This window comes from Sminthopsis crassicaudata, chromosome 4 (genome assembly GCF_048593235.1).
Source record: "Sminthopsis crassicaudata isolate SCR6 chromosome 4, ASM4859323v1, whole genome shotgun sequence".
Classification (NCBI taxonomy): Eukaryota; Metazoa; Chordata; class Mammalia; order Dasyuromorphia; family Dasyuridae; genus Sminthopsis; species Sminthopsis crassicaudata.
In genome coordinates this window covers 291875034-291895493 of record NC_133620.1, presented here as the reverse complement: position 1 = coordinate 291895493, position 20460 = coordinate 291875034, and the positions used below count along the sequence as shown (strand labels likewise).

Below are 20460 nucleotides of genomic sequence, written 5' to 3'. Positions count from 1 at the left end.
TGAGCACTAAGTCTACTGAACGTAAAGGTTTCCTGAGGTTTGGTGAGATGGAGTGACTTGCCCATGCTTACACATCTTGGCAGATTTCTTCCTCTCTCCATCCAAGTACAGCACTCTCTACAGGCAGGCTATGGTGGGATCACAGAAAATGTTCGGTGACAGTGAGTGGGCCACTCACTCCTCTTATCTGCTTGGAGCACAGCATTAAAGGAGAAGCTATGAAATAAGGTTGAGGGAGTACTGCAGACCATCTTTTGAAAATCTGTTATAATATATTAAGCACACTAGGAAGTTACTTCTCATTATGTGGCGTATATATATTTTTTTCTTTCTTTTTTTTTTTTTTTTTTTTGCTGAGGCAATGACTTGCCCCGGGTCACACAGCCCGTAAATATTAAATGTCTGAGGAAGATTTGAATGAGGGTCCTCCTTACTTCAGGGCTGGTGTTCTATCTAACTGTCCCTGCACCATATCATTTCAAAGGACTCATAAAGAAAAATGCTATCCACCCTCAGAGAGGGAACCAACGAACGGAGCGTAGATTGAAGCATATTTATTTCACTTTATTTTTCTTGTTTTTTTTTATAATTTTTGTAATATGATTCATGTGAAAATATGATTCATGTGTTTTCCCTGACATCACATATACAATGAGTATCATTGCCTTACATAAGTGAGGTACTGGAGGGAGAGAACTTGGAATTCAATTTTTAAAAAAATAAATAACAAAAACAATAATGTCATACAGATGATATTGCATTCCATCCCTGACTGCACATAGTACGTTGAACAAACACTGGGAAAACAGCTCACTTATGTGAGGTACTTGTATATAACGGCAGTGACTCTCAGGCAGTATTCAAAGTAAACAATGGTTTTCCCAATTTTGAGACCCTTGCTCTCAATGGGGTAACTACTTGCCAGCTATAATCTACACAGACAAATACTGCGGGGCGGAAGGGTTGCCCTGGATAATGAAGACTACAAAGGAGACCAGAAAGGCTGAGAACCGCTGATTACACGGCATAGAGGCGGCAGGAAATAGCGGCTGGAAAGCTGTCCCAGAGGCCAGGAATACCGAGCTCGTCACTGACCCTCACGGAATTCCAGGCCATTCTCAGACACACAAGACAGAGGACCCGCGCGGGTCACAGATTGTCTCTAGCATGTATCTTTACGTGCAGCAGGGCTTAGAATGAATCATGCTAATACCACAGAAAGTTGGCCTATCGTCCTTCGGATTTGACTCCTAACAATTTTTTCACATTAAATCTAAAAGTAAATATCCCCGAAGCATATTTTATTCTCAAAATCCTGTTAAAAACCCTACCCCATCACGGTCTGCATCGCTCTCGCGAGATTATCGTGAGGCCCGCACAAATCTCATTCTACGTAGGTGGTACACTAATAATTAGACTATTCCTTGCCACCCCTTTACCGCTCTACTAGTTCCACGCGTCCCGCCTCTATTTCCAGCTATGCTGCTTACGTCTATCCTGCCTCTTCCCGTCGCGTACGCAAAGACGCACGTTCCGCCCCTTTGCCTCTTCCGTAGCTTACGCTTGACATCTACCAACAGGCGAGCAGACCAGCGCCGAAGCCCCGCCTCTCCCGTACGCCTTACGCCTCATGCCTCACGTCTCATACCATAACGGCCGACTGGGGATGGGCCTGCCTCCCTAGCCAACCACAGTCCCAGCTACGGCTTATCCTACCTCTTTATGCAAATAATCTCCTCATCCTCCCTCTCGCTTGTCCCAGTTTTTTTGCTTCCCCCCCCCCTTTTTTTTTTTCTTCCAGGCCTTTTCTTTTTCCTCCTTTTTTTTTTTAAACGAACAGTACAGTGATTAAAGAGTGGGGTCGGGTGGCGGGAACTCCACCCTTTATGCAAATGAAGGGGGCGTGTCCCGGCGCGGAGGGAGGCGGGAGGTTGGGGGGGGCGCTCCCGGGGGTGGCGGTTGCCCGGATGGGCCGTTAGTCGGAGCCGAGCCGCCGAGCGAGCGAGGGAGACGGGAGGAGCCGAAGCCGGCGCCATCCGCCGCCATCCGCCCCCGCCCCGCCGCCATCCCGCCCCGGGGAGCCCTAGACCCCGGCCCCGGACCTCCGCACACCCGGCCAGGTGAGTCTGGGGGACGCGCAGCGGGGCGGCCACCTCATTCCCGGCGCGGGTGGCAGCCGGCAACTGCGACGGAAAGAGTGGGGTTAGAGGCGGCGGTAGCGGCGGAGGGAAGAGGTAGAGAAGCAGCAGCAGCCATCAGCCGCCGCCGCCATTTTGTCCTCTTTTAGCTGCTGGGGTCCGGCCGCCCCTCCCCCCGGGACTCCCCCACCTCTTTCTTGCTCCCCTCCCCCCCTCCCTGGGGGATGATAACTTGCCTCCCCCAGCTTCTAGCGGGGCGACCCTCGCTCCCTCTTCTGGGGCACCCCTATCTCCCTTAACTAGAGGTAATGGCTTTCTCCGCAAAATCACCCTTCTCTACCCCCTTCCTCCATATTGTACACCGGCCCCTCGCACTCTTCTCGCCTGACTTGCTGGGTCTCAGCCCTCACCCTGCGTGCTGGGGCTTCTCCCCTCCCGCGTCACTTCATTTCTCCTCCTTCCGGGTTGCTTCTCCCCCTTTGAGTCGCTCAGCTCGGTCCCCTGGGTAATATTGATCTGTCCCCTGCCCCTCATCCCTGCCTTTCTCCTCACAATGCCCCTTTTCCGGCCTCTCTCCCCTTCACATGTGCCCCCATTCCACCCTTTTTTCCTCACATCATCTCTAACGTAACCTTTCACGTTGTGTTTTCTTCTACCCTGGCCTTAATCAGCCACTTTTCCCTCCCCCGGGGACATTTTACTTGCCCCTTCTCACGTTTTTGCTACTTCTGACAAAACCAGACCCCCTCCCTTTCCCTCTCGGTCCTTCACCGCTGGTCGCCACCGTTAGTGGGCCCCCATTCCTTTCCCCCCTTTCTGGAGATAAGCCAGGCCTTCCCCTTTGGGAATAAGTTCCTGAGACGTGCTGGGTGTTTAAATCCTATTTTACCTTCCGTATTCTTCTCCTCAGAGAAGTGTTCCCCTCCCTCCCCCTTCTCCAGCTTAACAAAAAGAAAGTGTGCTTCCCATCCTTGGGCCCAAAAAGTAAGGTTTGCTGCCTTTCTCCACACATGGCAGTCCCGGTGCATCTGGGGAAGTGGGATTAGGAGATAGGCAAGCCACCTGGATTTGGGGGTTTGGTAAAAGAGAAAGTTGTGGGGTTGGTGGTAGGGCCAGCCTGGGCCACTTACTTTGTTTCATCACCATCTGGATTTGGGAAAACAAAAGTTGGCTGACGCCTTACTGCGTCTGCAGTGTCCTGGGCTGTTTTGTAGGTAGTTTACGGATGCTTTAGCCCCAGAGTGTGGGTGAACACATTGTTCCCCTCAGCATTTCTCTGACTGGGCGAACTCATAAAATCATCAAGCTCCCAGCATCCCTCTTTCCTCAGGCATGCTGGGAATAGAGCCTTAAGGTCCTAGGCCCTGAAACAGGATTGGGGAATTTTAAAACTAAGTGGAGAGTTCAAGTTTGAAAAGTTATTGGATTGAGATTTCTGTTTTTGTGAGCTGTGATCTTACTGGTTTTCTCTGGAATACGGATTTTTAGTTTTTGTTTATTTGCTGGGAGATGGAAAGAGCCAAGGAATAAAGAATCAGAGACCTGATGTTCCATAGATCCCTAAAATGAATTCATTAAGTTGCTATTATTCTCTCCTCCTCTAACTCCCCTTTCTCTTCCCCCCCCCCCAATTATTTGGGACTTTTCATTGTGGTATCAGAGGGTGAAGCCAGGTAGAAAGATCAATTGTTGAAAGGCAACAGGATTTGAAATTCAGATCTCCCTGCCTGAGTTTGAAAGGTATAAGAAACTTGGCTGTTTGGGTTTCTGAGGATGTTAGAAGGCTGAGGCTTTCAGCAAAAGAATGAGCCAGGGATCCAAGATATCTTTCACTTTGTTGGGCAAGAAAGAACAGGGAGTGAGGTACTGGAACCCTACCTGCAGGCTCCAGCACGTTTCGGGGGAGGTGCCTGCAGGACCCAACATACTCAATGAGCTTCCAGCGCGATGTCCGATCGCTCGGGGCCGACTGCCAAGGGGAAGGATGGAAAGAAGTATTCCTCGCTCAACCTGTTTGATACATACAAGGGCAAGTCCTTAGAGATCCAGAAACCCGCTGGTGAGGGCCCTTATGGGAACGTTTCCATGTAGGGGGGGATGGGGCAGAAATGATGGGAGTGATCAAGGTCCTTTGGGGAATCCAAACATAGAGACATGGGAGGCCAAAGGAACACAGAGGGCTTAGTAGGTATACACCTGGGATAAAGAGGGGAGTGGATTAGAGACCTGATTCTGGATAGGAGTTATTTTACCTCCCACAAAGGCGTGTCTGTGGCCTCCCATCCATAGATACGTAAGAACCGGAGGCAAAGAAATGAGGGGCTAGGAAAAGTTCAGGACTAGCTTGCCCTACCCTCGCTAGCCCAGGACTTTCTGTCCTACATTAATTTTTAGGGAGATGGAGTCTCAGCCCTAATCCCAAAGTGAGGGTTTAATGATCAGATTGGGCCCTTGATCAAAGAATGATGTAAATTGTGGGTATCTGGCATTGAAGTCTCCTAAATCTGAGCCAGGTCTCTCTTGCGCTAGATTGGAACCCTTTCCTGACCCTTTTCTACTTTTTTTTCTTAGTTCCTCCTCGACATGGCTTACAGAGTCTTGGGAAAGTTGCCATTGCCCGGCGTATGCCACCCCCAGCCAATCTGCCAAGTCTGAAAGCCGAGAATAAAGGCAATGACCCCAATGTCTCACTAGTGCCGAAAGACGGAACAGGATGGGCAAGCAAACAGGAGCAGCCCGACCCCAAGAGGTGTGGAGAACAGAGAAGAGATGTTGGGGATTTAGATTTTCTCATAGGGGATCTGGTATAATAAAGTTGAGATTTGGATTAATTCTTCATGCACAAACATGAGAACCAAAAACAAGGACAGTGGTGACCCAAAGAGGGTTGAGATCTTTGAGTTTTCATCACTCTGATTTGATCTGGTTTACAAAGATGTCTTCTCTAAATGGATAGAAGAGATGGATAGTCCCAGGCTCAACTCCTCTATCTTTCCATCTCCCTCCAGTTCCGATGCCTCAACTGCTCAGCTGCCGGAATCGCAGCCACTGCCGGCTTCACAGATGCCTGCCTCCAGCCAGCCGAAACGCCCCCCAACAGTCCCCGAGGTACTATTTAAAGAAGTCCAGCCATCCTTGGAATAAAGAGGAGGCATCTGAAGTTTCTAGCTCACTTTTCAACTTTGATTTCTCTCCCATCAGAACGCCCCTTCGGTTCCAAGCGGGGTAAAGTCTTGGGCACAAGCCAGTGTCACCCATGGAGCGCACGGGGATGGTAAGTGAGAGAAATTTAGTAGGCTGTTCTGCATAAAGGACAGATAATGGGTATATTTCCTTTGCAATTTTCCTTCATTGTCTTGAAGGACAAAGAACAACCTGTTTAATAATCCTCTCTCTAGGGCCTTGGCTCTGTAATAGTGGTACTAATCTTCTTAAAGGCAGGCAGAGGTTCATTTGTTTTCTTTGGCCATGTTCTGATTCTCTAATCCAGGTCTCATCTTCCCAGGAACCAAGTTATCAATGTCATATTAGACTTTTTAGGGATAGGCAGAACATCTTGTCAGCAGAACCAGTTCGCCATAAGTGACAAGCAGGAGTCCCCAAATCCACCCTTGAGGTGGTGAAGAATTTATTCTAAAAGTCTGATAACTGGGTGTTCTGCAAATGTTTGATAATGATAAGCTCTTCCTGTCTTTCACTTATCCCTTGTAGGTGGAAGGGCATCAAACCTACTGTCACGATTCTCTCGAGAGGAATTTCCGACCCTGCAGGCGGCTGGCGACCAGGACAAGGCTGCCAAGGAAAGGGAGTCTGCCGAACAGTCGTCTGGGCCCGGACCAAGCCTCCGCCCCCAAAGTGTGTCCCTCAAAAAAAGAAATTTTTTTATTTTAAAATTTTTTGTTTTTACTATCTTTTGACTTTTAGACTAACTCAAAATTACTTGTTCATTCCATTATCCTTGACATGAGTGCTTTTTTTCAGTATATCATTTCCCAATAAGTTTCTATTCCAGAATTAATTCTTTACCTGATCAGCTTTGTTCATCCCTATTCCTGTTACATGTGTTCACCTGCCCTTGAGTAGTCACATTTCTGTTTTTCTTTCCCTTCTTTTCTCTAAAACCCATCCTTGTAACAGATGCCACAACTTGGAGGGATGGAGGTGGGCGGGGCCCTGATGAGCTGGAGGGCCCAGACTCCAAACTTCATCATGGTCATGACCCCCGGGGGGGGCTCCAGCCCTCCGGCCCCCCCCAGTTCCCTTCATACCGCGGGATGATGCCGCCCTTTGTGAGTTGTGGGTCTTGAAAAAAGGGAATTTTATGGTCTAGGGAATAAAGGAACAGCAAGAGGGTTGGACCGGGGATTTGGGGGGAGGGAATTGGCCCACTTGGATTCCCCCTCTGAGTGCAAGTCTTGGGACCTCTTGCAGATGTACCCCCCATATCTCCCGTTCCCTCCTTATGGACCACAGGGGCCTTACCGATACCCTACTCCTGATGGGCCCAGGTGAGAGAGCAAGCGCTGGGTTTGGACCTGGGATGGATGGGTTGTGGGGCTGAGGGTTAGGATACCTAGAGTCTGGGAGACTGGACAGACTGGGACCTATGAGGGAATGAGATGTATCTCCTAGGAAACAAGAGCCCCATTTAGAGGTGTAATCCGTTCACATACCCTTAATGCAGCCGTTTCCCCCGGCTGGCTGGCCCCCGGGGCTCAGGTCCCCCCATGCGCCTGGCAGAGCCTGTGAGCCGACCCTCCATCCTCAAGGAGGATAACCTCAAGGAATTTGACCAGCTGGATCAGGAGAATGATGACGGTTGGGCGGGTGAGTGGAGAATCCAAGGAGAGGTGGATAAAGGGTACCTATGAAACAGGATCTGCTGGGAGAAAAAAAAAAAAAGGCTAGAACCAGTGAGGGAAAGGATAAGATATTTTCAGATATATGGGGGACTGGGAGGGCATGTGTGAAAGTACCGGTGGTGAAGAGCTTGGGGAATTAAGGATGTTGAAAGAGTTACTTTGAGGGATCGGTTGGAGGGGAAAGTTGAAAGAGAAATTGAATTACTATATCTACCAATTAATGTGATTAATCTACCACTACTACCCTCCCCCAATCTTGGTCCCAACCCTAAAGGGATGAGTGAATAGTCTGCCATTCTAAGCCAAAGATGCCCAGGTTCCATTAGAAAGAGACCGGGTTTACCAGCTTGTGTCCTCTCCATTCAGGGGCCCATGAGGAGGTAGACTACACGGAAAAGCTCAAGTTCAGCGATGAGGAGGATGGTCGTGACTCTGATGAAGAGGGAACAGAGGGCCAGTGAGTGGGGGTGCGAAGGTGGGAGCATTCCAATTCTCTGAACTCTGAGCTCCTGTGATTCTTAAAGTAAATCACTTTTGATCGGGGGGCAATAGATGCTGTTAACCTTGCTTTGATTGCCCTTACTCCTCTTTCCACAGCAAGAATTCCCATCCTTCCAGTGAGGACCGGCCCCCTGACACAGACAACAAGAAGGGCTGCTCCCTTGGAAGTGAGCTGCCCCCTCCCAAGACAGCCTGGACAGAGACCTCCCGGCCTTCTGAGGCAGAGTCTGGGCCTCCTGCCCCTAAGCCACCCCCACCCCCACCTCACAGAGGCCCCACTGGGAATTGGGGTCCCCCTGGAGACTATCCAGTGAGTTTTGACAGGGAGCATTGAGAGATATATGAAGAATATGGTATCAGAGGGAAGGAGAATAATAGCATGTGGAAAGATAGTGCAACAAAGGCTGATGAGAGCCAGGATTCCATGAAGATGTGACGTCGGCAAGGTCCTATGTAGCTGGTAGAACACTTGAGTTAGGGGCAGATAAACTTGGGTATAAATCGTTGACTCAGTATTTCTCTAATTTTGGACAAGTCACATTACTTTGAGCTTCAGTTTTCTCATCTCTGAAATAAGTAAATTGGATCAGATAGTCTCTAAGGCCCCTTCCAACATAAGATAATGGGTATTAAGAATACCAAAAGAAGTAGAGGAAATTAAAAGTGAAGTCAAGGGCAAAATAGTGGAGAATTGGTTGAGGGTGGATCAAACTTGAAACCTGGAAAGAAGTGGGGTGAGTGATAAAAGATCTCTGAGAGAAATGGGAGGGAAGTATTTCTGCATTTCACCCACTTCTGAGGTTCTATGCCAGGATTAGAAAGGATTTAGGTGGTGTGATAGAATATGGAACCAGAGAGCTAGATTTTTGCGTAAGCTATGTGGAAGTTGAGTGTCTAGCATTGGTCCATGTCATTAGGATCGTGGAGGTCCACCCTGTAAGCCACCAGCACCTGAAGATGAGGATGAAGCTTGGCGGCAACGTCGAAAACAATCATCATCAGAGATCTCTCTGGCAGTAGAGCGGGCCCGAAGGCGCCGAGAAGAGGAGGAACGACGTATGCAAGAGGAACGACGGGCAGCCTGTGCAGAGAAGCTCAAGCGACTGGATGAGAAGTTTGGGGCACCTGACAAAAGACTCAAAGCAGAGCCTTCTGCTGCTGCTCCTCCTCCACCCACCCCAGCTCCACCCCCCGCTCCCTCCAAAGAATCCCCAGCACCACCTCCAGTGCTATCCCCACCTGCTGAAAAGGAGCTTGAAGACCCAGCTCTGGTCCCTACCCCTATCCAGCCTCCTCCTGTCCCTGTTTTGACTCCAGTTCCCACCTTAGTGAGTGGAGGTAGCAGTAGCAGTACCAGCAGCAGCAGCTTTGATGCTAGCTCAGGTATGGGGTATATATCCAGATGAATAATCCTTATTTATGTAATTATTTTGTCTGGTTTGGGGCCAGGGAACCAGTTATTAGTTTACCCTCATGACTTGTGAATTGGGGTGGACTAAATTAATTTGATGGACTAAATAATCTTGAATGAGTTGACTCCACAATTTGGTTTGGCAAAGAAGAATTAAGGGCATATGGAAAAGATGTTAGCTTAGTCTTGACAAATACTAGCTGTGAAAGAGGGTTTTTTGGGTTCTGAGAATGTTTTTTTGTTGCTTTGTTTTGAAGGGGAGACATGGTTTTTGAGTATAGATAGGAATGTCTGCTTAAAACAATTTGATTTTCCTTTGTCCTCCCTCTTCCCAATTTAGCGGAGCCTCCACAACCACCAAAGGAGGCCCCTGAGCCAACAGAAGAGGCCCCCCCGCCTACAACGCCCCCAGTTTCCAAGGTGGAACCCAAGGCTGATGGAGGTGGGCCAACCCGACAGGCTCCTAACCAGGGATTAGGTTATCCCAAATACCAGAAGTCGCTGCCTCCTCGCTTCCAACGTCAGCAGCAGGTGAGCTTAAGGTCCTTTCCCCATTTAAAGTTTCACTAGAATTTGCAGTGATCACTGACCACTTTCTAGAGCATTATGTTATTTATCTCCATTAAAATTTCATATTTCAGTCTAACTTAGGCTTTTGTTCTTCTTTCTCTTGATTTCTCTGTTTACTTGGTATCTTCATCTTTCTTGTTCTTTGTATTCACTTTTCCCCTTTCTGGTCCATTATAAATACATCATTTTTAATCCTGTGCTCCTTTCTGCCAATTAATTGCTTTTTTTTTTAACTCTTTCCCAGGAACAGCTTTTGAAGCAGCAACAGCAGCAGCAATGGCAGCAACACCAACAGGGTCCCACCCCTCCTACCCCAGTGCCCCCATCACCTCCACAGCCTGTGGCCATGGGTGCTGTGGCACCTCCCCAGGCACCACCCCCACCACCTAAGGCCCTTTATCCTGGCTCACTAGGACGACCACCACCAATGCCCCCCATGAACTTTGACCCTCGTTGGATGATGATCCCACCTTACATGGATCCCAGGCTGCTTCAAGGGCGTCCTCCCCTGGATTTTTATCCTCCAGGTGTACATCCCTCTGGTAAGTAATGGGAAATGGAATTGTTAAATGGGCTGATAAAAAGAGAACAAGATCTTTGATTAAATTAAATTTAAATTTATTTAAATTAAAATTAGGAAGATTTTTGTTTTTTGACAAGAGGTTTTCCAGAGTTCTGAATGATTGTACTCATTGTATGGGAATGTTGGTGCCAAAGCCCCATTTTCATTTGGAACCACCACCCTGTATCTCAGGTCTGGTTCCCCGAGAGCGCTCAGACAGTGGGGGCTCAGGTTCAGAGCCTTTTGATCGGCATCCACCTCCCCTTCTAAGAGAACGGGGCACTCCACCAGTGGACCCAAAGCTGGCTTGGGCAGGAGATGTCTTTGCCACTGTGCCTGCTGACAACCGTCCTCTCACCTCTCCATTGCACCAGGCCCCAGAAGAGGATGACAAGGGCATAAGGTGAGATGAGACGAGGAAGAAATCTGTCATCAAAGGATTCATAGACTCAACAGATAGACTTATAACTTTTTGTCTTGCTTGGGAATAATTAGTTGCCCACCACTGGGAAGAGGGAAAGGTTTGAATTATTAGAAATAATATCAATATAATGAATCCTGTATCTTTTTTTCCTTCCAAGCTCAGTATGCTGATTTTATATCACTTTTGTTTTCTACTTTCCAATATCACTTTTTATATAGAAGCGAGACCCCTCCAGCAGCTCCTCCACCGCCCTACCTGGCCACTTATCCAGGCTTTCCTGAGAATGGAACTCCTGGTCCCCCACTTTCCCGATTTCCTCTGGAGGAATCAGGTCCCCCAGGCCCTCGTCCAATTCCTTGGCCACCTAGCAGTGATGAATCAGCCAAATTGTCAATCCCTCCTAAAAAGGAACCCCCCAAAGAAGAATCACAACAATTAGGGGGACCAGATAGTGGACGCAAACCACCCCGGAGTGGTGGGGGCCAAGGCCCACCACCACCACGTCGTGAGAGTCGAACAGAAACCAGATGGGGTCCCCGTCCAGGTAGCAGCCGCCGTAGTGGACCACCTGAGGAGCCAGGGGCACCCTCTCGTCGCGCTGGGCCTATCAAAAAAAACCCACCCCCTACAAAGGCAGAAGAATTGCCTCCCAAGCCTCTTGAGCCAAGTGATGAAACCTCTAAAGTCACAAAACCAGATGCTCTCAAGGTTTCCAAAGGGAAAACGGGAGGCTCCAAGGAAGCTCCTCCAGTTGGGGCCCTATCCCCTGCACCTCGACTTCGTCGTGATTACTCATATGAACGGGTAGGGCCGACTTCCTGCCGAGGCAGGGGCCGAGGAGAGTACTTTGCTCGGGGTAGGGGTTTCAGGGGAACCTATGGGGGAAGGGGCAGGGGTGCCCGAAGCCGGGAGTTCCGTAGTTACCGGGAATTCCGAGGAGATGATGGACGTAGCAGTGGGACTGGGGGATCATCCCATCCCCCTCCTTCCCGAGGCCGAACCGCCAGTGAGACAAGGAGCGAAGGTTCAGAATATGAAGAGATTCCTAAGCGACGCCGGCAGCGGGGCTCAGAGACAGGCAGTGAGACACATGAGAGTGACCTAGCCCCTTCAGACAAGGAAGCCCCTCCAGTCAAGGAAGGAGTGCCACCTCAAATACCTGTAGTTCCTTCACAACCAGGAGCGCCATCTTCACCAGCTCCAGCTCGATTCCCTGCTACTCGGGGTGGGCGTGTTTTTACTCCCCGAGGTGTCCCATCACGAAGGGGTCGAGGGGGTGGTCGACCTCCTCCCCCTGCTGGTCCAGGCTGGAGTCCTCCTGCTAAGTCTCTGGCTCCTAAGAAGGCTCCACCTGGCCCACTGCCATCAGGCAAAGAAGCTTCAAAGGAGAAGCTGGTTCCAGGACCTTTGCCACCCCAGGCTCGAGGTAGTGGTGGTGGTATAGAAGATGGGGAACGTCCCCGGAGGAGGAGGCATGGACGGGCACAACAGCAGGACAAGCCACCTCGATTCCGGAGGCTGAAGCAAGAGAGGGAGAATGCAGCAAGGGGAACTGAGGGAAAGGTTCCCCCTTTGCCCCTCACAGCCACATCCCCTGGTCCTGAGGAAATAACAACTGCAGCAGTTGTTCCCCCACCCCCACGAAGGGCAGCTGCCAAATCACCTGACCTGTCAAACCAGAACTCAGACCAGGCCAATGAGGAGTGGGAGACAGCATCAGAGAGCAGTGATTTTGCTAGCGAGCGTCGGGGAGACAAAGAGGCCCCCCCACCTACCCTACTAAATCCCAAAGTAGTGGGAACCCCTGGCAGTGGAGGTGGAGGGGTTGGGGCAAATCCTGGGGTCCCATCTATGCCCCGAGGTGAGCTGAGCCAGAGAGCCAAAGACCTGAGCAAGCGGAGTTTCTCTAGCCAGAGACCTGGCATGGAACGGCAAAACCGGCGCCCAGGACCAGGAGGAAAGACAGGTGGTAGCGGAGGCAGCGGGGTCCCTGGGGGGAGGGCTGGCCCTGGGCGAGGGGACAAAAGGAGCTGGCCCTCACCCAAGAACCGCAGGTGAGTAGAAATGGTTACTTGAGCCTTTGGGTCAGGGTGGACTCGGTGGAGAAGTGGGCTGGAGGGTTATTTAAGCAGCTGAAATTGAAGAATGAGATGGGAATTTTAGTTCCTAGATGGGAGGAATAAATATTTAGGGTAAGGTCCAGATAGAGGTGGGTTTTTAGAGCAGTTGGAAAGGGAAGGAAGCATTTGAGGGAGGGAGAAAATGATAACCTGAGGCTTAAGGAGAGTAAATACTTACAAAGGCTAATTGAAGTATAGGAATTTAAGATACCTTGGATGCTTGGGAGAGGGCAGGGGCTTGGCTAGCACTAGGACTGATGCCAGCCACCCCCTGCCATATCCCTAGCCGACCCCCAGAGGAGCGTCCCCCAGGACTTCCCCTGCCTCCCCCACCCCCCAGCAGCTCTGCCGTCTTCCGCCTGGACAGAGTCATCCACAGCGACCCAGCTGGTATCCAGCAGGCCTTGGCCCAACTCAGCAACCGACAGGGGGGTGCAGCTGCCCCAGGGGGCCCAAGGCCCAAGCTAGGGCCTCCCACAGCCCCTCAGGGCCCCTCTCCCCGGCCCCCAGCACGATTCGAACCCCCAAGGGCCAGCAGCAATGGTGTAGGTGGCACCGGTGAGCTGGGAGAAATGGATTGGAGATGGGGTGGGATGGGGTGGGCAGGGCATTGCCTTTGTCACCAGAAGGAAATTATTACAAGTGGGAGGTCTATTAAGGGCCCAAAGTACTAGTATCCTTTCCCACCCCCACCCCCAAAAAAGTGAAGGTTGGTTTGGTGAAGAAATTAGGACTCTGGATCCATATACTATCAGCTTTTTCCCATTTTCCTTAGAGCCTCACTTTGTGGAACCAGGGCCATTGGTAAGAGGGGTGAGTGGGACCTCCCGGGACTCTGCTGGGGTTAATCCCTTCCCCCCCAAACGTCGTGATCGGCTAACTCGAAAGCCAGAGCTGCTGCAGGAGGTGAGAGGGGGCTGGGGGTTACACTCTTTTATTTTCTTTGTCCTAAAGATTTCTGGACTTCTATATTCCATTTACCTCCCTTTTGTCCCTACTTTGTGTCTCTTTTATTTCCCACCCCCCATGTCTTCCCTTTCCCCTTCAAGATCCTCATTCTTTGATTTTTCTGCAGGAGTCTTTGTCTACTCCTCATAGTCCTGGATTCCTAGGTCCCAAGCCAGAGGGATCCAATCCACGGGGAGAGCCCAGAGATGCAGGTACAGAGGCTCTGGCTCCCCACATCTGGAATCGTCTACACACTAGTAAGTAGAATTATAATGCGAGATAAGATTTTGGGATGATCCACAGCAGGTTCTCAGATTGCTATTATCCAATCTAATTTTTCTTCTAGCCGCCAGCCGAAAGAGTTACCGACCTGGCTCAGTGGAGCCCTGGATGGAGCCCCTCAGCCCTTTTGAAGATGTTGCTGGCACAGAGGTGAGCAAGAATTCTGGGCATCTCTTGGGGGTATATCCATAGAGGGAAGTCCACTCTACTGCCTTATTTACATTCAGTGTAATGTCAGTACATATTCAGATCTCCTGTGTGCTCATATTCATCTTTCATCTCTGGGGTAACTTTGTGTTTCAATTGGAGACTGATTACTATTTCTCCATCCCATGCCAGATGAGCCAGTCTGACAGTGGGGTGGATCTGAGTGGTGACTCTCAAGTTTCATCAGGCCCCTGCAGCCAGCGAAGTTCCCCTGATGGGGGACTAAAGGGGACAGGAGAAGGTGTACCCAAGCGTCCTGGAGGCCCTTCACCTCTGAGCACTGCCCCTGGTGAGGGTCCACCTGGCTCTGAACCTTCCGACCCTCCAAGGAGACGTCCTCTTGCCTCCCGAGATGGGGACAAGAAGGTAACGGGTCAAGAAAAGAAGGGAGGTGCAAACTGTAACACAATCCCTCACTTCCATCTTTGCCCAGAAAGCACTGGGCTAACCTGATTTTGGCTCTTTGTTGTGTGTCTTTTCTACCCTAGGAGCCACCCCTACCCCCTGGCCCCATAGGCACAGAACGATCCCAGCGAGCAGATAGAGGACCGGATCCTGGTCCCCTCTTGCCCTCTCACCGACCTGGTCCCCCTATCCAATTTGGAACCAGTGACAAGGTTTGTCTGAAACTGAACAAACATTTATTGGGAACTTTGGTTGAGGGATGCAGAAAAGGCCTGGGGGAAAGAAGGTCCAGGGACCTAATGGCTTTATCCTCATTTATTCTGCTGGCATTTCAGGACTCTGACATCCGCCTGGTGGTGGGAGATAGCTTAAAGCCAGAGAAGGAGTTGCCACAATCTGGACCTGAGGTGGTAAGTAGGTGATGAAAAGGTGGTTAGGTGTTTAAAAGAGGAGAGTTGGGAAAGGAGGACAGGTTCCTGGTTCCCTCACATGATTTGGGGGCTTTTTTCTTTTCTTAGCCTCCTCCCCGAGACTGGGAATTGCTCCCCCCTGGTCCCACCTCAGCTGAGGCAACATCTAAAAGCCTGGGCCCCAGCCACTGTGGCCCAGATCCCAATCCCTCCGGTCCCCGCCTATACCCTGAGGTCTTCTACAGCAGCCCAGGGCCTCCAGGCACTCAGGTATGTTTCCCCTCCCTCCTTCACTCCCATCCTAGTTTCTTGCCAGAATCCCTAGATTATCACTATACCAAAGAGACCTGGCAAACTTTTCATTAATGTAGTGCCCGTTTTACATTGTACTTTGTTATTTGTGTTATGTCTCTACTATATAAGCTTCATAAGGGCAACCACAATTGTAGATTCACAGTAAATATTCTTTGAATGAACAGGAACACTGCCTTTCCCAGGCATTGAGATCTCTTTTAGGGAGTGAAAATATTGAAAAATGACTATGCAGAGTTATACCAGCCTCATTTTATTTCCCTCAGGTCCCAGGGGGAACAGTAGACTCTCAGCTGCACCCCACCAATGGTGGCTTCCGCCCAGGGACTCCTTCACTGCACCCTTACAGGTAAAGATAAGGAGTCTGGGTATCTTGAGAGTTAATGGGGGACTAGTAACTTTTACTTTGTAACTGGACTTCCACCTTTCCTCCTCTTCACTTTGTTCTTTCTTTTCAGGTCACAACCCCTCTATTTACCCCCTGGCCCAGCCCCTGCTTCAGCACTGCTTTCTGGTGTAGCCCTCAAGGGCCAGTTCCTGGATTTCTCAGCATTGCAGGCAGCAGAGCTGGGAAAGCTGCCAGCTGGGGGTGTCCTCTATCCCCCACCTTCCTTCCTCTACCCACCGGCCTTCTGTCCCAGTCCTCTGCCTGACCCCCCTTTGCTACAGGTGAGAAGTAAGGACACTGGTGTAGCTAGTTAGAGCTGGGGATTTGGGAACCTTGAGCTTTGAAGCCCTTTCTCTCTAGGTGCGCCAGGATCTGCCATCCCCTTCAGATTTCTACTCTGCTCCTTTGCAGCCTGGTAGCCAAAATGGCTTCCTGCCCCCAGCTGCTCCCACCCAGCAGGTAGTTCCCCCCTCATATTTTTCCCCTTTGTTGTTTTATGACCCTCCTTTCATTTATCATTCTCTAGTAAACTGCCCTATTGATGATTGGTTTAAAATTTTTTCTGTAGATGCTGCTACCAGTAGTGGAGTCCCAGCTACCTGTGGTGAACTTCAGCTCCTTGCCTCCTGCCCCACCTCCAGCCCCACCTCCACTTTCCCTGCTGCCTGTGGGCCCTGCCCTACAGCCCCCTAGTCTGGCTGTCCGGCCCCCACCTGCTCCGGCAGCCCGGGTGCTACCCTCACCCGCCCGGCCTTTCCCTCCCAGCTTGGGGAGAGCAGAGGTGAGAGGCTGGGAGTTGAAGGGACTAAGTAAAATTGTAAAAACTAGACACTTGAAGGCAGATTCTGAGTTTTTCCTTCCACCCCAGCTGCACCCAATGGAACTAAAGCCGTTTCAGGATTATCGAAAACTGAGCAACCTTGGGGGACCTGGAGCTCGAACCCCTCCAGCTGGAAGGTGAGGGACTGGGGGGAGGGGTTAGGTCACCCCATAGTATTTAAGACTAGCCCATGATAATTTTATAATATTCTATATAGGCCCTTCTCTGGTCTCAGCTCCCGCCTCAAGGCTCCACCCACTGGATATAGTGGAGTTGGTGTGTTCCGCACCCAGCGCTTTGACCTCTATCAGCAGGTGAGAAAAATAATGCTATATTTCATGTCCCTTAGCCTGAAATTTACTTCCCAGATCCTAACTCTTGCCCACAGTTTGGAAACTGGCATACCCTCAATGATCCCCAAGTCTGTTTCTCACCCTCCCAGTTTGACTCCATGTGTACCTGCCCTCAGGCCTCCCCACCGGATGCCCTGCGCTGGATGCCGAAGCCCTGGGAGCGGGCAGGGCCACCCTCTCGTGAGGGTCCACCCCGGCGGGCAGAGGAGTCAGGGCCCCGTGGGGACAAGGATCCTGGGTTGCCCCCACCCCGCTGAGGGAGCTGTCCCACCCCTCACCCCACCCCCCACCCCACCCCCCGGGGCCTGTACATAGATATAAATATATAAGGGGGAAGGGGGTGGGTGGGGAGGGGTTGTGGGGCTGGGGCCTCCTTCCCTCTCCCCCCTCTTCCCCTGGGCCCCTATCCTTGGGGCCGTTTGTTTAAAAAAGAATAAAAGGATTTAAAAAATATATCTATGTCCATGTCCAAGTTCTTTAGAAAAATGAATGTAAGAAGGACAGATATTCTCCTGAATGGCCATCAGAAGGAAAACACTACAGTCAAAATACATCCTGCTTTCTTCACCCCAACTTCCACCCCCTTGGAACAAGTTCACTAACTAACTGGGCCATTGGGGGAGGGGGGAACAGGTGGAAATCAGGTAAAATGAAAAAATAATGTGACAGCTCAGACTAGTAATGATTGAATGGAGGTGGCGATTTGGAGGGATAAAAACAACCAAAGCCAGGAAAATCCGACTTTATTTCTTAAATACTGTGAATGGGGAGGGGAAGAGAGAGGTCCCTGGGAGAAGATGGTGAGGGGTGGCCATCAAGCAAGAACCTAAGGGTCATCAGCAAAAGCCCTATGGGCATTGGGGAAGCGCTGGGGGCTATAGTTGGGGTCATCCTGAAGTCGTTTTTGGATGTCAGAACGGAGCTGGGGAAAAAGAACAAATGGGTTTAAGAACTGAGTAAAGGCCCAACTTAACATGAGCCAACACTCTTTCCCCCTCCCCCCCCCTCCCTTAAATGTGTGTTCCACTAGGATGGTGACTCAGAAGACAAATCTTATCCATCTTCCCCATGCAGATTGTATATGGCAATATCGCTCACCAGAGGCATCAAAAATAATGACGGTGATCCAGTCCATCCCAGCTAATCTCCCCTTTGCTGATCTAATGGTCCTCTTCCACTTGAATCCACCCTCTTTACAAAATGAACCCACCTGCCCTAGACTATTCCATTTCAGCTCCCTTATGAAGGTCCCTTATGAAACTTCGCTAAAGAATTGCTATTCTGTTTTGAGAGGGTGCACCTGCTGCCTGTAGCTCTCCTGAACCTCTGGTGCCTCCAGGTCATGACTCAGGCTCTCCGAGCTTGTTAGAGGTCGAGCTCCAGCTGCCTTGGCTGCCCTGCTCACAGCCTCTGAAAGAAGCAGCTGAGGGCCCTCGCCCTGCATCGTCTAAGGGGAGAAGAATGGCTTTCAGCATCAGACCAGCTCTCCATCCCACAACAAACTTAACTCATAAATTTCCAAACTATCAGAGAAAAAGAAAATGTCATGTGAATACATTTGGAAAGGGAGGATGCCATGGCAGATTGCCTGGCCCCAAGTAGGTGCTCAATAAATGTTTGTCATTGAATTATACTTACTGACTTAAGCTCACATTTACATTCACAAAAACTGGGGCAGGTGGAGGAGGTGGGTCGGGAATGGAAGGAAATGGGCAAGCAGAAGAATTGGCTGCTTCACCCCACAGGACTAAGAGGGCATCTCCCCAACAGGAAAGGAGCCAAACCTTGCGTCTCTTTGCAGGCATGCCGCTGAGGTAGGCATCACTCAGGGGAGGCTGTGGTTTCACCTTTCTCTGGCTCTGGATATCCTGCTGGATAATTGGAACCCATTCCTGGGGAAGAGTGAGGAAATTAGCTCTTCACAACATTTAGCACCCCCACATCCTCCAAAGCCACACAACTTACTGGAGGAACAGCAGCAGCCCAGGGCTCTGTCTCAGCAGTAGCTCCATCTTGTTCCTCCTGAGAGGTACCCTCAGGAGCAGGAGGTGGTCCCCGGGACATGGCCTCCTCTGCAGTGGTGCCAGGGGCTGGGGAGGCATTCTCTCGCTGAGAGATAAAAGAAAAGAAGAGAGGATATCATATAACCCCTCTCCAACTTCCTATCCCCAGGTAGGTACCCAGTTTCCAAGAGAACTCTTCCCCAATACCTGGGGCTCAGGAGTTCTTTCAGCAACTTGGAATTCCATTGGTTCCTCAAGACCTGGCTGTGAAATTTAGTAGAAGGATAGAGAAAGGTCTCTTTATAGGCTCTCTTTATAGGTTCCCATCCCCCAATATAACTAAGCCTATTACCATTCTCCCACTTTATGCCACCACAGTACATAGGGACACAAGCATAAGATCCCACCATCCTCACCTGGGAGGGATCACCAGTTCTTCGAACATATCTCAGGATAGCATCAGGCCCTACAGGCATGTGCTCCAGCACAACTTGAAGCCTAAGTCCCATCATGGTTGTCAGCCAGCTTACTAAGGATGGGTTTACTCCTCCAGACATCCGGCGCTGGTAAAAATAAATGAAAATTGTTTCTCTCTTTAATAACAGAAGAGGAAGGTGGACTTCCATGTATATATAATGGGAGTCCTAGAGAAAAATAGACCAAATAAGTCATCATGTCTTACAATTCTGCCATTGATGACATCAGTGAGTGCACTCTGCTGTCCCCCCAGACAATGTAGGTTCAGAGCCAGACACTCAAACAGTCCCTGGTTACACAATTCCAGCAATCGGGCCCCAAAGCCACCATCTGTAAAGGAAAGGAGAGGAGTTGTTCTCTCGTAACACTTAATCCCAAATCCCTGACTTCCACAAATTCCTAGCCCTAACCTGTGCAGTGCAGGACATGGGAAGCAATGCCATTGAATTGCTCCTGGAGAAACTCTAGATTTGTCCTGGTGATGTCCACACCTGGTTGTACTTGCACAGAGGCCTGAAAAACAAAGACAAAATTAAGACAAGGTAACAGTGACTACAGTGGAATGAACTATTTCTGGATCTAGAAGGGAATACACCCCACACAAGATTCCCAAGGGATTGTACTTTGGAAATGTGAAGGAAGATAAAATTTGTGTGTGTGTGAGGTTTGCCTCCTCCAAAGCCAGAAAGAGAAGTAGTGGCTGGGTGTGGGAGTTCCTATATTTCACCACTCACAAAACTCTCTCGAACATACTCTTCCAATCCTGTGATCAGTGTATGGGTTGCCATCTGTGGGAGAGACCAAGATAAGGTCAGCAACTAGCTTCTGGAGAATCCTCCCCTTCCTGGCATGCTCAGTCAGTAATCTAGAGGCCTCAGCTAGTAGACATTATAGCAAATTGATCAGATTTAAAGCTGAAAGGGGACTTAGAATTAATTCATCAAGTTCAACCCACTCATCTTACAAATAAGAACAAAGGTTACATGATTTGCAATAGGTTCCTGCAGTTAAAAACTGAGTTTTGAAAAAAGAAGCTCCCCTCACCCGGATATTGTGGGGTGTAGGCTCACGGCCTCCCAGGTAGTGCTGATGAAAGAAGCCCCGAAGCTGAGGCTGGAGTCGTTGAAGTGGCTGGAAGTGACCATGAAGGAGCATTACCACGTCTACCATGGAGAAATTCTGGCACAGGAGGGATAACAATGCCCCAAAGAACCCTGCAAACAGAGAGAAGAGAGAAGTTGAAGAAAGTTATCATATGCAATAAAGT

The 20460-nt window shown here is 50.0% G+C and overlaps 2 protein-coding genes and 1 non-coding gene across 16 annotated transcripts in view; 2 read left to right on the top strand and 1 right to left on the bottom strand.

Annotated features, from left to right (window-relative positions):
* The first annotated feature begins 1940 nt into the window (after nt 1–1940).
* PRRC2A (proline rich coiled-coil 2A) lies at nt 1941–18346 on the top strand. Of its 5 annotated transcripts, XM_074311455.1 has the most exons (32): nt 1941–2120; nt 4023–4197; nt 4710–4887; nt 5147–5246; nt 5340–5412; nt 5850–5993; nt 6276–6427; nt 6570–6646; nt 6823–6965; nt 7367–7457; nt 7598–7811; nt 8419–8884; nt 9253–9443; nt 9727–10024; nt 10237–10447; nt 10687–12522; nt 12875–13146; nt 13364–13494; nt 13664–13793; nt 13883–13968; nt 14158–14391; nt 14514–14642; nt 14766–14840; nt 14949–15110; nt 15419–15501; nt 15611–15821; nt 15901–15999; nt 16109–16321; nt 16409–16497; nt 16578–16674; nt 17187–17357; nt 17788–17923. In XM_074311455.1, exons 2-31 carry the CDS (start codon nt 4086–4088, stop codon nt 17313–17315), a joined length of 6426 nt encoding a protein of 2141 aa, XP_074167556.1. In that variant the 5' UTR covers nt 1941–2120; nt 4023–4085; the 3' UTR covers nt 17316–17357; nt 17788–17923. The 5 variants fall into 5 exon arrangements, with proteins under 5 accessions (XP_074167556.1, XP_074167557.1, XP_074167554.1 ...); XM_074311456.1 differs by lacking the exon at nt 17187–17357 and having other exon boundaries at nt 17744–18346; XM_074311453.1 differs by lacking the exons at nt 17187–17357; nt 17788–17923 and adding an exon at nt 16803–17166.
* Nucleotides 4389–4524, top strand: LOC141542056 (small nucleolar RNA SNORA38). The gene has a single exon (XR_012482060.1). It is a non-coding gene; the product is annotated as a small nucleolar RNA SNORA38 (small nucleolar RNA).
* Nucleotides 17440–20460, bottom strand: part of BAG6 (BAG cochaperone 6) — a 13753-nt gene continuing 10732 nt past the window's right edge. For 6 of the 10 annotated variants that reach the window (XM_074311459.1, XM_074311463.1, XM_074311460.1 and 3 more), the window contains 10 exons: nt 20238–20407; nt 19928–19981; nt 19604–19706; nt 19399–19523; nt 19133–19279; nt 18924–18980; nt 18679–18822; nt 18498–18605; nt 18014–18160; nt 17440–17635 (listed from right to left, as the gene is read on the bottom strand). In XM_074311459.1, the coding sequence (XP_074167560.1) occupies nt 17540–17635; nt 18014–18160; nt 18498–18605; nt 18679–18822; nt 18924–18980; nt 19133–19279; nt 19399–19523; nt 19604–19706; nt 19928–19981; nt 20238–20407 (1151 nt within the window). In that variant the 3' untranslated portion in view covers nt 17440–17539. The remainder of the gene's footprint in view (nt 17636–18013; nt 18161–18497; nt 18606–18678; nt 18823–18923; nt 18981–19132; nt 19280–19398; nt 19524–19603; nt 19707–19927; nt 19982–20237; nt 20408–20460) is intronic. The other 4 variants (XM_074311465.1, XM_074311467.1, XM_074311466.1 and 1 more) reach the window with 1 other exon arrangement.